Below are 22,202 nucleotides of genomic sequence, written 5' to 3' on the forward strand. Positions count from 1 at the left end.
CCAAGACTCCACTTATTAAAAAAAAAAAAACTATCAGGATACTTTCTGTTGTTCAGAATGGGGGGAGGGATTGATTTGGGAAGGAACACTGACTGCCCAACTGCATTTGGAGGGAAAGCCATCATTTCTACACCTCCTGTGGATGAGACATATAAAAGATGAATGAAGAAGACTGAAGTTGAACCAAGGAACAGCCACATTCAAGCATGTGGTTGGGTCAGTCAAGTTTATGGAGCCTAATAATTAAGATTTAGAGCTACTATAAAAATAGAAGTTAATAAGCATGTCTTACACACATTTCCATTCAGCAGGCAAATCAGTAACCAATCTCAAATTTACTCTGCTACTTTTGCAAAACATTAGCATCATATGATGAAACCCAGAACCAGAAAAACAAGGCAGCTGGTTGCATGCTTTCCATACACAACCTTTCTATCAAAAGAAAATAGGAACTAAGAATCAAGTCATTATTTTAACTAAAAAGTATTATAGCCCCAATTCATTACTGGAGCACACCCATTTCTGTAACAGACCAGTGGAAGTCAGTAATTAAATGCTGCATACAAAGCTGTAAAGGTAAAGCACTTTTTGCATACCAAATACAAGAACCAAAAGAACCCTCAGAATAAACAGGGTTGTCCAAAAAGCCTTTAATTCCACAAAAGTGCAACCACAGCCAGTAGGAATCTTCCCTGTGATAAGAAACTCATGATTCAATTAAAGGGTTGAGGCTGTCACCAGGACAACAGCCTGTGTGATTTGAGATGGGTTAGTAAGAAAGATTAGAGTATCATTTTCATTGCACATAAGAGTATAGAGAGGTAAAGCTTTGACTTGCTAGTTATAAATAAGCAAGATGAAGACAAACTGTGAACAAACCACCAAAGAAAGAAAAACAGAGAGAACCCCCTACCCAATCACATCGACCACTCCATGGAGCTCAGAGTCAAGCAGCAAGACAAAGGAAATGGGCTCCCACAGTCTATCGCTGGCTACGATCCTCACCTGCTGCAGACCATGCTTATCCAATGTGTATCTCAACAGCTTTGGGGGAAAAAAAAAAAAGGACAGCAAAAAACAGAGATAAAGGACAAATAAAAAAGGGTTTTCAATTTGTCAAAAATTTATATTGGGAAAGGCAGCGCTTTCTTCAGCACTGTTTGAACATATTTCAGAAACACATCATGATCCAATTCTTGTTTTTACAACAACAGTTACACCGAACAAAATGTAATAGATTGTCAAGCACAAAGTGCCTTCAAAGAAGGACACCTTCTTCTTCCTCCATCACACCAAACCCCGAAGTACAGGACAAAAGGAAAAATTAAAAACATTTGGTTATTTTCTTACACACACAAAACTGCATATAAAGGTAACAACAAAACATACCACATTTCATGCAAGATACTCTATTTGCAGATCAGCTACTTAGATGTTATAATGCTAAGGGTTAGGCTACAAGGACTGCATACAGGGCAAGGACAACTAAATTATAAACCTTGTGAAAGCACAGTAAACATTTAATTAAGAAGAGTTGATTCCCCCTATTCTCCCTGCTAATCAACTATTTCAGTTTAACAGAGAAGCAACGCAAATGAGATCACTCTTCCTAAACACAACCAACACAAGAAATGAGAAAAATCCCAGACACACACACCTGATTACTCAGCTGCATTTTATTTCAAGTTTTAGAATTGCAACCACTTTACACATCCCTAGAGATATTAAGGCCTTGAAAGTCAATGAAACAAATGTAAAATGTCACATAAGACCAAGGATGTAGTTTCTTGAAGTCCAGAGGTCCCCTAAACAGCATTTGCTGTACCTGTAAATTCAGGTAATGTCAAATGCCTACCTACCTTCAAATCATTTTGTATATTTCTACCATATATAACCTTCTCTAACAGGTAACCCTACCTGCAGGAAACCGTGCTGCAAGATTTTTTTTCTACAGACCAGAATCTGAACTGGCTTATGTGCAGTCTGACAGTAGTCTGAAATGTCAAGATTTCCTGCCCCAAAGTCTTAAGAACTTTGTCTGAACACAATATTAGTATTACTTCTGCATTCTATTTTCCTGCTACATCTTGTATTAGAATAAGGTAGTATTTGGTCTGTAGACTTAACATACATACAAAGGCTAAAGTATTTAGTGATTAGGGGAAGTTTCTGATGACTAGAGAAAAACAGTTTTAATGCCTATCTTCAAGAAGGAGAATCTGAAGGCCCGTCACTCCAGCCTCAGACCCCAGGAAGGTTACAGAGCAAGTCTTCCTAGAAGCCACTTCCAAGCACAAAAAGGATAGGAGGATGACTGGGAATGGCAGCATGGATTTACCAAGGCAAATCATGCCTGACAAACACAAATGCTTTCTACCACAAGATGACCACCTGTGCAGGCAAGGCGAAATCAGTGGATGTCATATACCTTGACTTTAGTAGTCTCCCACCAAGGTGGATAGAGAAGTCCAGCCAGGGTGCAGATTGCTAGCAATGTCCCCATAGGCTGATATTAGGGCCAATACCATTTGATGTCTTTAATAAAACTCAGGGACCTCACATTTTGCTTTGGTTGCACACACAGCTTTTGCTTTTCAACCAGGTGACCTCCAGAGGTACTGTGCAAACTAAGTTTGTCAATAATTCTAATTACAGATAACATCCCAGAAATAAGACATGAAAAACATACAAGGCTGTTATACCAATAAAATCTATTTTTTTTAACTGAGAAAAAACACTACGTCTTAAGATCAATTACATAAATCCAAAATTAAGTTTCTAGCTTGTGCTTTGAACTGTTTAAAATTATGGCAAAAGCAGCATGGCCCAAAATCATAAAATAAATCCAGAAGGCAGTATTTTCTATAATTAATCTTTATTTTTCCAAAACCTTAGCATAGTCTTAGAGAAGACAGTTCATCATTCTCTCTTACAGCAAATGTTTTCTACCTCAGAGAGAGCAAATAACAGTGAATTGAACTTGTTCTTTCCATCGAACCGAGAAAGCATTCTTGGATCCTAAGACTGATGATTCCTCTAAAGTTGCAACTATATTAACTATGAAAATCAACAGAACAAGAACCCCTTACATAAAAGCCATAGTCACTTACAAATAGCTCTTAAGTAAGTCACCCATTTTTGTTGTTCATTAAGACTTACCGTGATTTCTTAATTTTTTTAAGTGACAGATACTAGGACACAGGAAAAAAAGAGAAACTGAAATGGCAGCAATTGTTTCTGCTATTTGATCATTGTATTAGAAAAGACTCATGCTACATCAACTAGAAGTAAAATAACATTTTTTTGTCTGGTAAATAAAAACTGACGAAGGTAGGTTTTTTCCGCCACCTAACATACAATTACTGTCCACTAATAATGACTTACAAGTCAAATATAACTTAAACAATTGAGAACTATGGAAAAACATTTACAATTTGTGTACTTCTAGATAAACATCAGAAAAAGAAATATTGTGGAATATATGCAAGTCTAATTGTGTATTGGCATATAGGCCTTTAAGAAAGGACTTGCCAAATAGAGCTATGGGCTCTATAGGCTTTGTTAAACACAGCAAACAAAATCCATGCCTAACACAGAAGACATAGTACTGAACCATAATACGTCCTGGGAAAAAAGAAATATGAATATATACTATACAAACATGGAAATAACACCCATCAAAATAATATAGGAAAGCAATAGTGAAAATGGTCTTGCAAACAAAATAAGGAAACACAACGTAACACAGTTTAAGACTTGAGCTTCTTTTTTTTACATTTTCAAGCACTTTATGAATACTGGGTAAGTAATCTGACTTAGTAGCAGATAAAGACTTTTCTCTTTTCTTCTTGTAACAAAATTCCTGTTTTCAATGGCAAGTGCTACAACTCATTGGTATGAAATGATGGCAAGAAATATGTTCAGGAAGACTGCTCCTTCAGCTAATGAAACTGAAACACACTGAATGGTAACAGCTTGATAGCCTTTGCCCTAGTGAGAATATATTAAGTTCTCTATCCTTCAAGCCAGCAGACTGCAAATATGGAGGGGGGAAAAAAAGACAAACTTTACCTGAAATCTACTTTAGATATGATTCAGATTGCTAATGGTATTTTAGGCGGGAACAAAGCTCCACAAGGAGCAGAGATATCAAGGTAAGAATTACCTGATGTGAAAAAAGAAAGGAAAGGAAAAAAGAAAATGAAAGGAAACACAAAGAAAGGGAAAGGTTAGTTACTCTTTGTCGATGGATGCCAAAGCAATAATTTCAATTATCTTGATAATTTCTAAATAAAACAACATAAATTTAATCCCAGGTTTCCATTCCAAAATAGAAGAACTAAGAAAAAGTCACAGAGCGGGTTATACTTAAAAAAAGATTACAGAACAATGTACAGGAGAGGATTTCTGAGAAAATAATTTAAGACTATTTAAGAAAACAGACTGACTAGCAGATTTTGCAAACAACTAGACATGGTTATCTAAGAGACATACAGATACAGTGTACTTTTAGTGACTTCCTGAACATTTGAAGCGCAGATGCCCAAATACTATTATCTTTTTCTAGGTCAGCAGAACTCTGTGCCATCAAGTCAGCATCGGCTGAGAAACATGCTGTTCTCATTTTGTACTAACCTGAATTTCTTGATAGATAACAACACTACTTACTGCACAGGAAATATTCTCTTAACTTCATTTTTTGTGATGGGGTGGGGGGGAGTTGGGGAAAAATCTGTGTAACGTTCAATTAAAACCTCTGACAAAAAGAACTTTCATCTTTAAAAGAACAACTAAAACATGCCCATGGTCCTAGAGGCTATAAACAAAAACAGGTACTCCTAGCCTTGATTCTGTCAAGCTCTTAAAGAACTTAAAACCATTCACACTCAGTGCATTCATTCTGCAAGTTTCATTGGCATCGACATAGTAACTAAACATTTCCTAATGCACTATAACTTACTGAGGTGCAAATCTTGCCTAACGTAAGAAAGTTATAAATTTTTAAACCGAATGTGTTACTGCTGGCATTATAATCAGTATTTTGCAGGCAGCCACTTCAGGTGATCAGTGTTTAGAAGGTCAATACATATGAAAGCAGTTTCTTTATAAAGTCCATTTAACTGACTTACTGTAACCTTTTAACCATGCATTAGTTTAAACAATTATAAGCACATCACACCCCTTGTAAGTATAGATGAGGATAACGGTACACTAGTGACCACAAGCATGTTCTTATCACAGTAAGATTAAAATCAGAGGTAAGCAAGTTACCGAACGTAACACAAGTGAACGGTTTATACACGTATAGGTGATTTCCACTGGAAACATGCTATCATTTTTAAAAACATATTTATAGCTTTTAGAAATCAGAAATTACCAAGAAAGCAAGAGTAGAAAAATAAGTATCAAGCTGGTTGACAGAAACAAGACAGTAAGAAAAGTGTATTATAGAGTAAGAGTGCAGGCAAACAATCAAGTTACCATTTGCTAGAATTACAGCAGTGGGCATTCCTAGCTGTTAGAATTGAGATGGTTGTATTACTTTAAAAACAAACTTTGGATGCTTGTTTTTACTTCTACTTTACTGTCTGTGTGTGCACTTCTAATAGTGTTATCAGATAAAAGCAACAACCAAACTCCTAGCTTTCAGACATGACCAGAAAAATCTCAAGCAAAGAACATGCAGCAGGGAATGCTGCAAGCATGGGAAGTCCCAGGGTGATCAGTTCCAGTGTGAAAGTTCAAATTCACCTGAAACTAAAACTGTTGCAGACTAAGAATTCAGTCCTAAGGTTTTTTTCTGACTTTGAAGATACACATGCAGGTTAGCTAGAAGTCTCCTGTCATTAGCTAATGCTAAGATAAGAAGCTTACAACATGGCTCCTAACAGAACACTTGAAAGAAATGATGGAAGAGTGGTAAGGTTACCTTACACAGGTACTAAACTGAAAGAAGAGCGGAAGACAGGCATGGGTAATCTGTCACCACTGTACATGATGATGACAAAACTGGGAATGGCTGGGAAGTATAAAATATATGGCTTCTCAAAATGGAGATGAAGGCTTACAGAAATGAAGCAATAAGCAATGTGTAAAACTCCTCCCTTCTCCCACACTTACCCGACTACCTCAACAGCATCATTAAGATAGGGATCAACTATCATCTCCTTTGAAATGTTCCAATCTCCATCCGCAGCAATGATGCCAATGTTCCTGAGACCCAGTCTGTCCAAAGATTGTCGAAGTACCTTAGTAACAGATAACACCATTTCATCAGCCTTCATCAGCCAGGCAACATGAAAATTTAAGACTGAAAACAATTTTAGAACTGTAGGAGTCTTCTCTGGAAGCATTGGTCTTCAGACCAAGATGGATAAGAAAAGTTCTCAAATCTCAAAGGAGACCCATAATGACAACTAAGACAAAGTATTTTTAACACTGAAGGGAAATCTATGGCATCAGATAGCCATTACACAAAAATGGGCTTCTCATCACTTGGATTACTTCTGACACCCCGTGTGCATATGCGTACTCTACTCAGACACCCTCAACATACTGACTCATCTATTGCATGCATTTAATTCATTACATATGAGTAATGGATTTATCATAAAGTCGTCACATTCAATTAATCTAAAAAAAAATGATAACTGGCTAGAATGTGGAAGTGGACACTCCTCCACAAGTGATCAGAAGTGAAAGTTAACCTGATCCAAAAAAAAGTATATTAAGAAAACAGGGATTGAAGTCTTAATATATAAATGACCTTGTAACCATGCAGTTCTCCACAAGAACAGAAATCTTTGCCAAACATCTGTCCTTTTCAAGTGAAGAGCACCTAAACATTCTTTTCACTGGCTGTTTTACTGACCAAAAATATCCTTGATGTTGTAAGTGTCTGATATTTAAGTTTACCCATTACTTGGCTCTTACATGTCTCACTAATTCTCAGGGACATAATGCATAAAATTGGAATTGAATATTTACAACCAAACTGAGGGCAGTCAACTTTGAGTTCAAACATGCCAGCAGAAGAGAATTCTACTCTGTTTTTCCGGCTTCTCCTTACTATTTCCCTGCCAAAGATGATAAAACTCTCACATCTGCCCATGGAACTTCTTAGACAAAATATACCCAGGCAACACATACCCAGCTCTAACAGTTAAGAATGAACCAGGCTTATACAGGGCTGGTATTATACAAGCATGTTTTATCTGAACACTCAACAAAAAAAAAAAAAAAAAAAAGTATTTTCAGCAGCTTCCACACACAGCTGCATCGGAAAAAGGACATCAGTCCACAGTCTAAAATACTTTTTTCAATCTAGGATATAAAAGAACGATGTATTCTGTGCTGTATGTATGCCTGCATAAGAAAGATTTTTCCAACCATTTGAAGATCAGTAGGTATGAATCCTTAAATAATTTCTTGTAATAGCCCTCCAATAATGTGAAGGAGAATAAGGAGCATTTCTCTTTCGACATGTCATCAAATAAGGGCACAAAAGTAAAGTCCAAGTGGTGGTGACAATGAAAGCTTAGATCTAAAGGACATAAAACTTATTAAGAAGAAGAAAAGTAGCAATGAAGTTCTTTTCAGCTGCTTGAAGCCTTTGAAGCATAAAGTTTACCACAAGAAAAATTCATAATGGTAGAAATACTTACAGTAAAGTAATTGTAATTTAAAGCTTTCTAGCTAGCTAGAAATTCTGAAAAACTGCCTAACCATACAGACAGTTCAGAAGAACAAAATGACTAAAAAGGTTGCAGAACTTCCATGTTGAAAGATAAGTACCAAGGACACAGAACTGCAGACACTCAAACGCACTCCATAACAACATATGCAGAATGGTTCCCCCACACCTAGTATTCATGTTTATAGAAAGACACTCCGTAAATTTTAGGGTTAGTTTAAGATGACAGTGTTTAAAAATATAATTGGAAGAATAGGATCTTATTGAATAAGAACTTATAAGCAATACAAGCATCATTTCTTCTTTTCTTTTTTTCTACTTAATAAGAAGCATAACTAGTGCTAGAGTGGATGAAGTAACTAAAAATATTTTCTTACAAGTAGAAATCCAGCAAGATAACTAAGAGCTTATCTATGTCATGTATTTGTCAAACATCACAAAAAATGTTTGGTGTGCAACAGCATACTTCTGTAAATGGACCTTTTTTGAAATGGTGGACTGCAAATAGAACGATCATGCTGATTAGAGAATAGATGCTATGTGACACCGCAGAGTGAAAAGAATTAACAGTAAAACAGGTGTTAAAGAAAAAGCCTTATATCAATTAATATCCAGCAGATGGAAGGCTGACACTTTTCAGCAAGTATTTGGGTAATGTTAAGAGCAAATCTTAAACTAAACATTTAGATCTAGAAGCCAAAAGCTCAGTCCCAATTCAACAGCATTTAAAAAGCCAACAAGTAGAATGCTGCACCTACACTCGACAGAGTATTCTCCACATTCATACTCTCCACATTAGGAAGCCAAGACAAACATGAGAAAGCCTCCAGGTGACATCACACAGAAACATTCTACTATGCTCAGTCCTATTTTACAAAACATATAGAAAGCCAGAAAAATAGTTTTAAAAACAGAGCCAATCAGTGATACAGGGAAATAAAATGAGTGTTTTCTTTGTAGTAAGACCTGCCTTCTCTCTCTCTGATGATTCTTTTTAGAAAGGGTCAGTCTCATAGGCATTCCAAGCAACTTAACATCTAGTCAGTGAAGGAATAAAAATTGCAGCTCAAAAAACCAAATTCTCACTATTTCTCTTCCATCTTACTTGCATTGTTTTATTCCAGCCTGCAAACGAGCATTTTCAATTCTCTTTGGGTTTGCTTCTGTAACATATATACTGAACAACTAGAGATTTCAACTTTAATTCCCCCACACACACCCATTCCCCCTCCTCCCCTACCAGCATAATTTACCTACAATTAGAATTATCCTTTAGGAGGCTACTAGTATCCTTAGTGATTTCCCCATTAGCCTAAACGTGATTAGTGAACCACTTTTCATTTTGAGAAAGAAAAACCTGGAAGCCACATAACCAAGGCTAAATATAACAGAAAACTAGTTCCTGAGAGTTTTTTTTTAAATAAAGAGAGCACCTTATGAACTCATTTCCTAGATCTAATAAAAGTTAGGGTATGGTTTGTGCTGAGCACACATTGGGATAGGATATTTTAAGACTATTCTAAGCACACCCAGTGAACAACTTTATACAGGGATTTCAATAGCTTCTCTAGCAAAATCTGAAGCATCTGCAAACCCAAAGGAGATCTGTTGCTTAACATGCCCAAAGAAACAAGACACCTTGACATAGATGCCAAGACTTCCTCACAGAATCACAGAACGGTAGGGGTTGGAATGGGCCTCTGGAGATCATCTCATCCAACCCCCCTAAATGAGCAGGTACCCCTAGAGCAGGGGGCACAGGAATGCATCCAGGAGGGTTTTGAACGTCTCCAGGGAAGGAGACTCCACAGTCTCCCTGGGCAGCCTGTGCCCCTGCTCTGGCACCCTCACAGGAAAGAAGTTTTTTCTCATGTTTAGCTGGAATTTCCTGTGCTCCAACTTGTGCCCATTGCCCCTTGTCCTGTCATTGAAAAGAGGGAAAGACTGAAAAGAGTCTAGTCCCATTGTCCTCACACCCACCCTTTAGATAAGTGTTGATGAAATCCCCCCTCAGTCTTCTCTGGGCTGAACAAACCCAAGTCTCTCAGCCTTTCCTCATAAGAGAGATGCTCAAGCAGTCCCCTGATCATCTTGGTAGCTCTCTGCTGGACTTGCTAAGCAGTTCCACACCCTTCCTAAACAGCAGGGCCCACAGCTGGACACAGTACTGCAGATGTGGTCTCACTAGGGCAGAGCAGAGGAGAGGATAACCTCCCTCGACCTGCTGGCCACACTCCTCTTAACGCACCCCAGCATATTGTTGGCCTTCCTGGCCACAAGGGCCCATTGCTGACTCAGGGTCAACTTGCTGCCCACCAGCACTCCCAGGTCCTTTTCAACAGAGCCGCTTCCCAGTAGTTCAGCCCCCAGCATGTACCAGTGCATGGGGTTGTTCCTCCCCAGGTGCAGGACCTGACACTTGCTCTTGTTCAATTTCATCAGGTTCCCCTCGGCCCAGCTCTCCAGCCTGTCCAGGTCTCTTTGGATGGCAGCACAGCCTTCTGCTGTATCAGCCACTCCTCCCAGCTTGGTGTCATCAGCAAACTTGCTGAGGTTACACTCTGTCCCTTCGTCCAGGTCAATGGTGAAAATGTTGAACAGGACTGGACCCAGCACAGACCCCTGGGAAACACCACTACTGACAGGCCTCCATCCAGACTCTGCCCCATTGATCATGACCCTCTGAGTTCTGTTGATGAGCCAGTTCTCTGTCCACTCATCCAACCCACACTTCCATAGCTTGCCTGTGAGGACGCTATGGGAGACAGGGTCAAATGCCTTACTGAAGTCAAGGTAAACAACATCCACTCCTCTCCCTTTGTCGACCCAGACAGTCACGCCATCATAGAAGGCTATCAGGTTGGTCAAGCATGATCTTCCCTTGGTGAATCCATGTTGACCATAACTTTCTTTTCCTCTACATGCCTAGAGATGACCTCCAGGATGAACTGCTCCATCACCTTTCTGAGGATAGATGTGAGGCTGACTGGCCTATAGTTCCCCAGGTCCTCCTTCTTGACCTTTTTGAAGACTGCAACGACATTTGCTGTCCTCCAGTCCTCGGGCACCTCTTCTGTCCTCCACGACCTTTCTAAGATGATGGAGAGTGGCTCAGCAAGAACATCTGCCAGGTCCTTCAGCACTCACAGGTACATCCCATCAGGGCCCATGGATTTGTGAGGATCCAGTTTGCATAGGTGATCTCTGACCCAATCCTTCTCAACCGACGGGAAGCCTTTTTTTCTCCAGATTTGTCCTCCCTTCTCTGGGGGCTGAGATGCCCGAGGGCCAGCCTTAGCAGTAAAGACCGAGGCAAAGAAGGCATTCAGTAAATCTGCCTTCTCTGCATCCTACATCACCAGGGCCCCTTCCTTGTTCAGCCATGGGCCCACTGTATCCCGTCTTCCTTTTACTACTGATGTAATTAAAGAAGCCCTTCTTTTTATCTTTCACATCCCTTGCCAGATTCTGTTACAAGTGGGTCTTGGCCTCCCTTGTCCCATCTCTGCATAAGCTGACAACATTCCTAGATTCCTCCCAAGTGGCCAGTCACTTTTTCCACATACTGTGAACCCCCCTCTTCCATTTGAGTTTCTCTAGAAGCTCTTTGATCATCCATGCAGGTCTCCTGCCCCCTCTGCCTGACTTCCTCCTCCTAGGCATGCACCGATCTTGAGCTCGGGGACAGTGGTCCTTGAATACTGACCAGCTCTCTTGGACACCCCTGCCTTCTAGAGCCCTAGCAGCCCATGGGATTCCTCCAAGCAGGTCTCTGAAGAGGCCAAAGTTGGCTCTCTTGAAGTCCAAGGTTATAACCTGACTCATAGCCCTGCTTCTACCATGCAGGATCCTGAACTCCACCATCTCATGGTCACTGCAGCCAAGGCTACCCTCAACTCTCACATCCTCAACCAGCCTTCCCTTGTTTGTTAGGATAAGGTCAAGCAGCACATCTGCCCTCGTTGGCTCCTCCACCACTTGCATCAAAAAGTTGTCCTTGATGCTCTGCAGGAACCTTCTGGATCATGCATGGCTTGCAGTGTTGCTTTTCCAGCAAATATCAGGGTGGTTGAAGTCCCCCATGAGGATCAGGGCCTGCAACTGCAAGGCTACTTCCAGCTGTCTGTAGAAGGCCTCCTCAACTTCCTCTTCTTGATCAGGTTGGCTGTAGTAAACACCCACAACAGTGTCGCCCATATTTGGCTCTCCCTTAATTTTTACCCACAAGCTCTCAACCTGTTCTCCTTCCACTCCAAGGCAGAGCTCGATACATTCCAGTTGCTCCCTCACGTGAAGAGCAACTCCCCCACCTCGCCTTGCTGGTCTGTCTTTCCTGAAAAGCCTGTAGCCATCCACGACCACATTCCAGTCACGTGAGCTATCCCACCATGTCTCTGTGACTGCAATGAGATCATGGCCCTGCGACCGCACACAGATCTCTTGTTCCTCCTGTTTATTCCCCATGCTGCGTGCATTGGTGTACAGGCATTTCAGAAAGGTGCTTGAGCACACAGGTTTCCCTGGAGGGGTGCAGGAGGACCCGCTACAGCCATGCACACCCTTGAGGTGGTTGGTCTCCTGGTTGCCATTGTGTGAGGCCACTACAGCACCTTTATCACTGCTCAGGTTGTCCTGTCTTATTCCTCCATTGTGTGTGATGGCATTAGCATTGCCATTTTGTCATCCTCCTCTCAAGTTCCTCAGTTTAAAGCCCTCCTCACCAAGTTCGCCAGTCTTCTACCAAAAAATACCTTGCCCCTTCCAGACAGGTGGAGTCCATCCCTCCCTAACAGCCTACGGCTGTTGATGAACATCCCGTTGTCATAAAAGCCAAAACCCTCACGTTGACACCAGCCACGTAACCATGAGTTGATTTGTATTATTTGCCTATTTCTAGTCGCTAGAATAATTTTAAGCAGATGGGATCAATCCCTGCTGAATTAAAAAAAAAAAAACCAACAGTTTTTCTACACATTTGCTTTTAAGAAAAGGTATTGCTATTGCTTCTTAGCCTCAAAGTAGTAACAAGGAAATTAAAACAGCAGAGGCTTGTACTTAAGGTTCCACTTCAACATAACTAAACTAACAGAAGTGTTGTCAAAGAAGGGTGGGGAGCAGTGAGAGATATTATTAATATCTCAAGGTTCGTTATGTGAAATATTGTGTTCCTCCACCTCTTTTAGAAGAGGAGGAGCTGAATCTTGCACAGCTAAAAACATAGAGCCTTTATTACATTTTCCATAAAATAAGAACCTGGAGTTTTATAGCAATAATTTAGTGGTATTATATCCACTGAACTTTGCTACAGAGTTTTAAGTAATTCTAGATCTTGGACTTATAACTATATCCAAGCCAGGACAAAGATGATGAATTTGTATCATTTCAGTAGCATCAACTGGAGCTTCCATTAAAATGCAGAGGTCCTAAACATCCAGCATACACTGACACGCTTAAAGTTCAGAATAACAGTTTTGGACAGACACTCAAAAAAGATCTAGAAATCTGATCCTGTTAGCATTCCATGCCTGCCACTACAAGAAACAAAGTTCAGTAAGTGAAGTAGTTGCAGGATTAAGGTCCCTTTTCTAGGCAAATTCGTTGTTTACACATGATAACAAAGACAAACATTTCACTTTAGAGAAGTAAGAAAAAATACATACCTTAATATATTTGCTACTAAATGCCCTTTCATTCCATACCTATAAAGGAAAAGCGAAAAGCCATTTAGAAAAGTCAGGATATGTCAATGCATAATTAAAGATTTTATTTACGTATATGTAAGATTATACAATCCATTAAGGAACTCCATGGTCTCAGTTTGCTAAAGTGCTCTGGTTGGCTTTGTTATGAGCTCTTCAGGGGAGTATTCTGTATGAAAGTTCAAAATAGCTCCTTGTTTATCTGTCTCAAAGGTCTGCTGATTGCCTTGCTGAAAAGAACTCTAGAGCTCCTTGAGCTCTACGATAGCAGCAATGTTGCACATGACATTATTACCAATGGGTCTACGGTTTGTTAGCAATCATTGAGACACACAGTCTGGCTTCAAGGTGTGGTCCTAACGAATAGGCCTTGTTGCCATACTCTGGCTCTCCTATGTCAGTGTAAGTTACATATCGAACAGTTGCCTACAGTTTCAGGGGGTTATTCAATGACACTTACAGTTCTTTCTAATTTACACAGGACTATATCCATACTTGAACACAAGAGAAATCCAGCATAGTTGAAGTAAACAGACACAAAATTATCTCATTTCTGTTGCTCTAGATTTTCCATCTTCTATGGAAAGAGTGTTTAAGCTAAACACAGCTCAAAATTCAAAAGCAGAAATGCTGGTCTTCCTTTCTACCAAACACCCTGGCCAATAAAATGCCTAGTCAGAAACCTTCTTACTTTCTTTTTTTCTAACCACAACATGAACACTGTGACTCACATTCACTAGTAACAGCAAAAGTATCCCCCTGTAGGTGATTACCCAACTGCAAGAAGGTTTCTTACAGGTGGGATATGCCCATTTGATTTTGGTATTTCTACATCTTTCCATAAGTGCTAATATGTGACTTCAGAAACGAGCCAATCAAAAAGTTACTTATTGAAAGGCTCATTTCATCATAAAGCAAATAATGATATATAACACATGCTATAAATGAAAAGAGCAGTAAAGGCTAACAATGTAGAAGCAGTACAGGATTAAAATTGTTTTGACAGTTTCTGAGCCTTCACAGAGATCGCTGCTTTCCTGTATTTCAGATTATACCCACAAAGAAACCAGACAATATGCAGTGTCACCACATTGCCTGTAGAAGCGGAAATTCCCTTTACTTAGAAGTACAGAATTCAGAAGGCCAATCACTGAAGTAACAACACAGAAGCCAGACATTACTCAAATACATCAAGTACAGAACTTACCTTCTACTCTAAGAGCATAGCCAGGAGAAAGTTTAAACAGCAGTTGTCCTCCCTGCCCCCCCCAGTTGAATTGCTGAAGCACCACCGTGTTACCCAAAGTGCAAGGCTGACGCAGCTAAAATAAGTCAGTAACATCAAGGGGGATGCATTCCAGAGGAGGTATACATCAGATATACCTTCCCACATTACAGCAGAAAGGTCACACTTCCTTTGGGATGGGAACCATAGTTTCAGAAGCTTTGATCTGGACTGGTGAAGTGATTTTCAGCTTTTCTGCAGTTAAATGACTGCCTCATATCAAAACACTTAGAAGTCCAAAATAAGTGTTTTAGTAAGTAAAGGACTGATTTTAGAGGAATCCTATCCACACATTTTCTTAATTGGAAGAAAAAATAAAAAGTTGAATCTCAGTCAAATAATGAACTTCAAAAGTGTTTTTTCCAGATTGTCTGCTTCTCTTTCTCATCTCCAAATTATGACATTTTTCTCCGACATTCATTCACTATTTCCATATATCGCACTGTAACACAATACAGTACGTTATAACTACAGAAACACGTGCACCTTTACCTACTATATATAATGCAGGCAATCTGGAAGAAGTTGTAAAGGACTGCCATTCCGCAAAACGGCAAGCATATTTTATGACAAGAATTCACGTTAGCTGACTTTCGCAAACTCTGTCTTAACTAATGCTTTTTGTTAGCTGGTTACTGCTGAAACCCAAGCAGCACAAGCAAGGCAAAAAATGACAAGCCCAAGGCTCAAACAGATTTCAGAATTCTCAGATACTCTGGAAACTTTGTTCCAGAACTGGAAGGCAGGAGACTAGCCAATTTACACTGGTTCTGCTTTAACAGCCATTATTGCAGAAAGACCATAAACTAACATAACTTCTGCCTTTCTCCTTGCAACAGAAAAAGCAAAAACTGCAATTACAAAACAATTTCTCTTCCCATCCCCCTCCTCCAGTAATGAACAAATAGAGACAAGACCAAGATCTTACAAATGCAAATAGATAAAATATACAGGACATTTTGCTTTACTGACCCCAACATAATCGATGTCCAAATCATGATACTGTTTAGCTCCTAATATCCAAGAAACAATATAGTAAGCCGTGACATCTGGGTAGTCATAGGGCCAGTTTTCACCCTTCCCTATCCATGACGGAAACGTCCAAGGTAATCCTGGAAAGAGAGAAGAAAAACAAATGAATAAGATAACTGGTTGGTCTACATTACTCAGTAAGCTTCAACAGCAAGCTGTAATTTGATCTACCTAAAATGAAGGAGCAGATAAGCACTTCAAATTCACATAGTTCCAGTGAAGACAATGAAACATAACTTATTTAACTGGAGAGTATGCTCTAATACAAATCCTGATCAAACATGTTCATAGATGCTTTTTTTTTTTTTAAGCTAGAAAACCTTCATTTCTAGAGAACAACTGACTACATACAATCTTTTAGTTGTGTGGTATTAGCTCTTACAGGTTTCAAATTCCAAAGATTTTAGGATAAAAGTTTACAAAGTTGTAGACAAAGGATAAATACTGAACGCCAAAATTGTTAATTTCCTAAATAAGAATTTCAGAGAAAGAAGAAAGATTAGGATCATTAAAAAGCATTTCCAAGTCTCAGCTGTTTACTGTATCTTGTAGTAAATAAAAACAAATTAACCTAACCAGATCCTACTAAGTTTTCAACTGCCTTTGTATAAGACACCACAGGCTAATTCAAAGGCAAACCCTCTTTCCTTTGTTGAGAGCTTGATCTGAGGGAAGAGGGAGGTTATTAATAATCACTATTAGTCATAGATGGTAAGCTTACTGCTTGTTACAGTGCCTGTCTGACAGAACCTGACTAGCAAATCCTGCACCAAGTCATGCCTTGTGGCTGGATGTGGCAAAGCCTGATCCCTGGAAGAGGGGGAATAAGATACCTTGCAATTGATAGATTTCTTACCTTATTTCACTTAAAATACATTTTGTGAAGTGTTTCAGTTAAAATCTAGGGTTCCGCATTTGTATTGTCACAGCACACACGCAACTCACGATCAAAACAAGGAGACAGGAAAGTCCTGTTACAACTCAACTACATACGTAAGACAAATCAGAAGACAAGAACCCACTATAGTGGGGAGAAGGTGACAGGTTTGTAATGAGAGCATATAATTGAATCTAGTGCATATAAGATTTACAGATCTTTATCTCGTGTAAGTTTACTTTACCCCTCCCAATTTTTTTTACTCTATTACTCAGGAATTCAGGTCTCACAATAAATCAACTATGTTCATTGCTGTGATACAGCCTAAGCATTAATGTTACTTGATACAAGCAAACGATTGGAAAGTCATTTCTTATCCTATGCTACTTGTTACATACATTCTTGTTATGCTACTTGTTACAGTACCACATAAGAATAAGATAAGTAAGAATGTTGTGCTACTGTAACAAAGCAAAACACAGCAAATTTAAGTGAAGCATCAAGGCAAGCTTACCAGATATTAGAGATTCTACTTTGCCTACTGCAACATCAAAACATCTACCCACTAAAATTAATATGCTAATTAAGGGTCAGATATGTAATTTAGTTAGGGGGGGAAAAAAGCATTTAAATCCTAAAGCTTGAAGCAATTTACCAATTAGTTTAATTTTGGGGTTCCTCTTTTTAGCCTCTTTCATCAGCCACCATTCATAGCCCCGGAAGTAGTTCTCGTCATCTTCATAGTGCATATGGGAGGGTTCAGTACCATCTAGGAAGGAAAGAGGCAGGCAGCTCACAATTATCTTCTGTGTCATAAGCTGTTACACATTATAAAGTCTTCTGTATTGCTCACTGCCATAGTATGAAAGCACATATCTCCAACATGGTTCACACGTTCTTTGGTATGTATTTCAAAGCAAAACGAGTAGTGGGAGAAACGCAAGACTTGCCACCCTTCATTCTTAGCATATTAACTTAGCATAAATTTACTATTTTTTATTTTTAAGGGACTAAGCCTGCTTTTAGCATCAGAACGTGATTAACTAATGGGCATTTTCTATCCCTAGCTATGATAATACTAAGTCTGTATTCATCATTACCTTGGTCGCAACAACTACTGGGAAAGTTACAGCATTACAATCAGGAGGAAAAACAAACAAACAAAAAAAAAGGTTGTAGAAGCAGGTTCTAGGTAAACCAAAAAGCAAACAAAAGAAGGTTATGGTTTGTTTCTTCTGTGCAAGGCAAGTCCAGGGAGAGAAAAGAAAAGAGCTGCCATGAAGTTTTTCAGTGACAGGAAACAGATTTTTTTAATTTTATAGTAAAAGATCTAGTTTGTAATTTAAAAGGTGTTCTATGACTGCAGGAAGTTTTTGGAACTGAAGGCTATGCACTGAATTCCCTCAGGCAAAGGTAGACAAACTAGAAAGGTGCAAAACAATTAGTGTTGCATGGGAAGTCATTACACACAAAAGTCAATTACTAACTTGTGAATGCAACTGCAACAATTACTTATGCTAAACTATATGCTTAATTGTTCCAGAGATCTCTTCTGATGAGAGGTGGGCTTGGGGTTTGCCTTATTTTTTTTTTTTTTTTAAAGAAAAAAAGCCTGCTGAAACAGCACATTTCATTAAAAAAAAGTCCTATTTTCTGATCTTAAAACACTTGACTATTTGGAAGTTCTATTGTCAAAGACACAGAATAACAATCAGATTCCAAACTCAGACTCCTGATCACACCTCTGAGGTCAGAATAAGAGCTGCAGTCTAGTGCGTTAAAACATATGCATCTTATTGTTCTCCTCCTAAAATCTAGAAAGCCATCACACAAGTATAGAACATTCTCCTTAGCCAGCAGCAAGAACGTTTGAACAGAAGGTGTGCGCACGCATGAACAGACGGTATGTGCTCCTCTAACCAGCAATTTATCGACCAAATACCGACCTCTTAAACCCAGTATAATACTTTTCACCATGTTAATTTTTCTCAATGAAAATAAACCAAAGACTTAAAAATAATATCGAACTACACACAGACATGTACAAAATTTTAAATATATATATGTTATAATGCCACAAAGACAGATGCTATGCTTTCTATTTATTAACTGAGTCTGCTTTAACACTATTCTTGACATGGCTATGATTTACTTTGGTGGGGGGGAAGGGGGAGAGAAAAAAGAAAAAATATATGTATATGAACTGTCATCTAGTTACTGCTTCTCAGCTTTCAATCACAAGCAGGTACTAAAGTTTCTCCTCTAGTAAATATAATAAGCTAGGGAAATTACACCAAGATATTTTCATTTGCAATTGTAGCCAGGAAAAAAAAGGTAGTGCCTACTGTCAGACAACACCACTCCAGTGGTGTTAATTAATGTTAATCCAGTTCATTAAACCAAAGAAACATAATTGCTTCTGACCAGCTGTCTTCGCATCTTCATGCTTTTAAGACATAAACTATCTAGCCCTACACAAGTTCTACAGTTTGCATTGCAAAACTGGTGTTTAAGAAATGCTCTGCAACTTAGAAAGTTATTAGAGCTTCCTTAATTTTGGAGAGGTAAAAAAGAACTCATTTGCTCTAGAGTGTAACCTATTAATCATGACAGTGAGAACTGTCTCCAGAACATTAGTGTAATTTCTCTTCTACAAGTTAGCAGACAAGGTTTATGTTTTTCTGCAACTTCAGTACAACTACAGAATGCATGTCCATGCTTCAGCTAAAGTGACACATGCAGGATATGTTACTTACAGCAACACTGCAATGAGAAGTTAAACCCTGTTCATGCAAAATCCATACCTGTTGATTGTCCATCACCTCCAATCTCTACTTTGAGCATATGTAAAGAAGCACCAAAATTTGGCTAGAAAAATAGACAGAAAAACAAACACAATCCTGCTGTTAAGAAGAATGCAATAAATAAGTATACATTTTTGAGGATGCTAAAAATTCAATACTTTTTTTTAATACCCATTACAGATGCAATGAGAGATTATACTAAATTCTGCTTCAAAAGGAAATCAAGCAAGATAGGTAGCACGCTTATCTGTAGTCAGTTTCACTGACTCTTGCACCATTAAGGACACTTCTCCCCAGCTGTGCAGATTTTAAATTGGTTACGCTCAAGCAAATATTGAAGGTCTCTAAAAGTAGAACATGGGCTATATGAGAAACAGAACAGTATCTTTAACATTATTAGAATCCAAGTTTGTTTTCTTTTAAAATCAAATTATTGAAGTTAATATTTCTGTAAATAATCTGTTCTTTGGTGTAATGGATTACACTGCTTCTATGAGAGAGCATACCTATGGGCCAGAAATAATCTGCTAATGACAGGCAGAAACACAAAAGAGAAAAGAAAACATCACACTGGAAAAGAAATGGCTGCCCAGTCCACTGTCCTCTCCCACTGGCATCTGACTGGTGGAGCAGAACATAAAATTCAAGCTCATACTAGTGATCTTACTCCTAGTATGTTCTTCCAGCCCTTAATGGTTTAAGAGTTGTGTAATCCAGAATTTACAACTAATTATTATTTTAATAAACATTAATGAGCTGGCCTCCTCCATGGAATTACCCAAGTATAATTTTGGCATTCAAGAAAAAGTTTTAAGATGTGAGAATGCAGTTTGATTAAAAAAATAGGCTGCACAGACAATCGTTTGCTTGGCTTACAAGTTTTGGATATTTTAATTTGTTTTTAAATAAGAAGCAAGTATTCCTAATACACCATTTCTTTTCCTGACATTTCTGATTTTAAACTTCTAACACATTTGCTCTCCCATCCCCATTCTGAAAGTTGACTGACATTTAAAGACAAAGAGAATGAGGCAAGGTATACCCCTCCCAGGTATCTCATGACAGCCTAAGAGGTTTTCGTGACAGAACATGTCAAAAATTCTTTGAAAAATCACGATCTCTCAGGTGGATTTTCTTTTCCCACATGACTATTGATTCCTTCAGAAAACTCATATTTGTAACACACAGGTTCGGCCTCCAAAAAATATAAGTGTTGATCCCCCGTCACACATTATGCCTTATTCTACTCTTTAAAACCAATTCTTTAAACTACACTGTAGACTTTACCCCTCCAGTCATCTGGATTACACTACTTGAAAGTGACATGACGTCCTCTTCCCGCAGAGTAATTTACAGTGCCAAAAGCAAAATAAATTATTACTGTCCAGTGCAGTAATCTTACCATATATTAAGTTGGGTAACTCCACAGGTTACACTTGCTAACTAGAGCAGTTTACAAACCAGTAACTTTCACACACACCTTCTGCAGACTAGTTTGGAACAGATATGCTATTGAAAAGATTCAGTCTGCAGAGTCATTTCCACATTATGTGAAACTACCTGTTCTCAAAAAAAACCAACAACCCAAAATCGTCTCAAAGACCCACTTCCTGCATTTCAGCCACAAAAATGATTTAATCCTCATTAAGCCTGCATAGATGATCAAAATATGTTGAAAACATTTTTTAAAAGCATACTGTGAGAACATAAAAGGAATTTTCATAATAATTTGAAGAAATAGGCTCCTAAAAAACATGCTGGTTACCAAAAACAACAGCTAAAATTTAAGGTTCTGATAAAAATCAACATTAAAGTAGATTCTTTACAAGATGGAATTTTGTCTAATTTCAAGTAGTATTGAATATACTATAGGAGCTCCAGCATCACACAGTAAGAAACTCTGCATGAAATTAGACATTAGTGTAGCAGTGAAACCCACTTTACCTTGAAGAGATAATCTAAAATCTGGGAGCGATAAGGTTCTTGGTAGTTCACCAGGAGTCTAGATGTGGCCTAAAATAGAAGAGAAGAAAATATGAAAACCTAACTTTCAGATATATAAGTACATCCCAGATTGTCAGTCTAGGGCTTTCACATAGATAATAAACCTGCAAAAGATAATTATAGCACCAGGAACTCAGCTAAGCCCTTACAAAAAGTCTTTTCTAACCCTTCAATTGCGCATATCTGGTTTCACAGGCTGCACTGCCTGGCACTCCGGTTATCTGCCATGTATTGCAAAGAGCCCAAAGACTCCAGCCCCCCTCGCCGCCGGGACCACTGCCCGCCCAGCGCCCCCAGGACGGCCCCTCAGAGACCCACTCACGCCTCCGCACCCCCCACACAGCTCCCCTCAGAGCCCCTCCCTCCCCCGGCCCTTACGGACCCCCTCAGCGACACCCCCCGGCCCAGGCCCCACCGGAGCCCCAAGCCCTGCACCGAAGCCACCCAACACGCCCACCGAGGGAATCCCTCGCCTAAGCGTCCCTTGCAGCCGCCGCTCCGAGGATGGCATTAGCACGGCAGCCCCGGAGGAGCCCCCCGCGCCCGCCGGCGCCGCTCACCCCGCCGCCGCTGACAGCCCCGATCCCGTCAAACTGCCTGCCCAGCCCACCGGCATCGTCGAGCACGTATGTGGCCGTCCGGAGCGCAGCAGCACCGACGGCGGGGGGCCCCGGGCCCCAGCAACAGCCAAGGAGGAGCCAGCCCCACAGCAGAGCCGCACACCCCATCCCGCCCGCTCCGCTGGGCACCGCCGTCTCTACAGCAACTCGCCGCTACCTGGCTCCGTCTGTCACGTGACCCCACAATC

At 39.6% G+C, this 22,202-nt stretch overlaps 1 protein-coding gene across 2 annotated transcripts in view; it reads right to left on the minus strand.

Moving 5' to 3' along the window:
* Window positions 1-22,202, minus strand: part of GALC (galactosylceramidase) — a 42,769-nt gene extending 20,567 nt beyond the window's left edge. The window contains exons 1-7 of one of the 2 annotated variants that reach the window (XM_075103661.1): window positions 21,955-22,202; window positions 21,335-21,403; window positions 19,391-19,454; window positions 17,242-17,355; window positions 15,650-15,789; window positions 13,354-13,392; window positions 914-1,044 (exon numbers count right to left, since the gene is read on the minus strand). In XM_075103661.1, the coding sequence (XP_074959762.1) occupies window positions 914-1,044; window positions 13,354-13,392; window positions 15,650-15,789; window positions 17,242-17,355; window positions 19,391-19,454; window positions 21,335-21,403; window positions 21,955-22,122 (725 nt within the window). In that variant the 5' untranslated portion in view covers window positions 22,123-22,202. Of the gene's footprint in view, window positions 1-913; window positions 1,045-6,120; window positions 6,249-13,353; window positions 13,393-15,649; window positions 15,790-17,241; window positions 17,356-19,390; window positions 19,455-21,334; window positions 21,404-21,954 lie in introns of both variants that reach the window. The other variant, XM_075103662.1, reaches the window with a different exon arrangement.

Source organism: Phalacrocorax aristotelis, chromosome 9 (genome assembly GCF_949628215.1).
Source record: "Phalacrocorax aristotelis chromosome 9, bGulAri2.1, whole genome shotgun sequence".
NCBI lineage: Eukaryota > Metazoa > Chordata > Aves > Suliformes > Phalacrocoracidae > Phalacrocorax > Phalacrocorax aristotelis.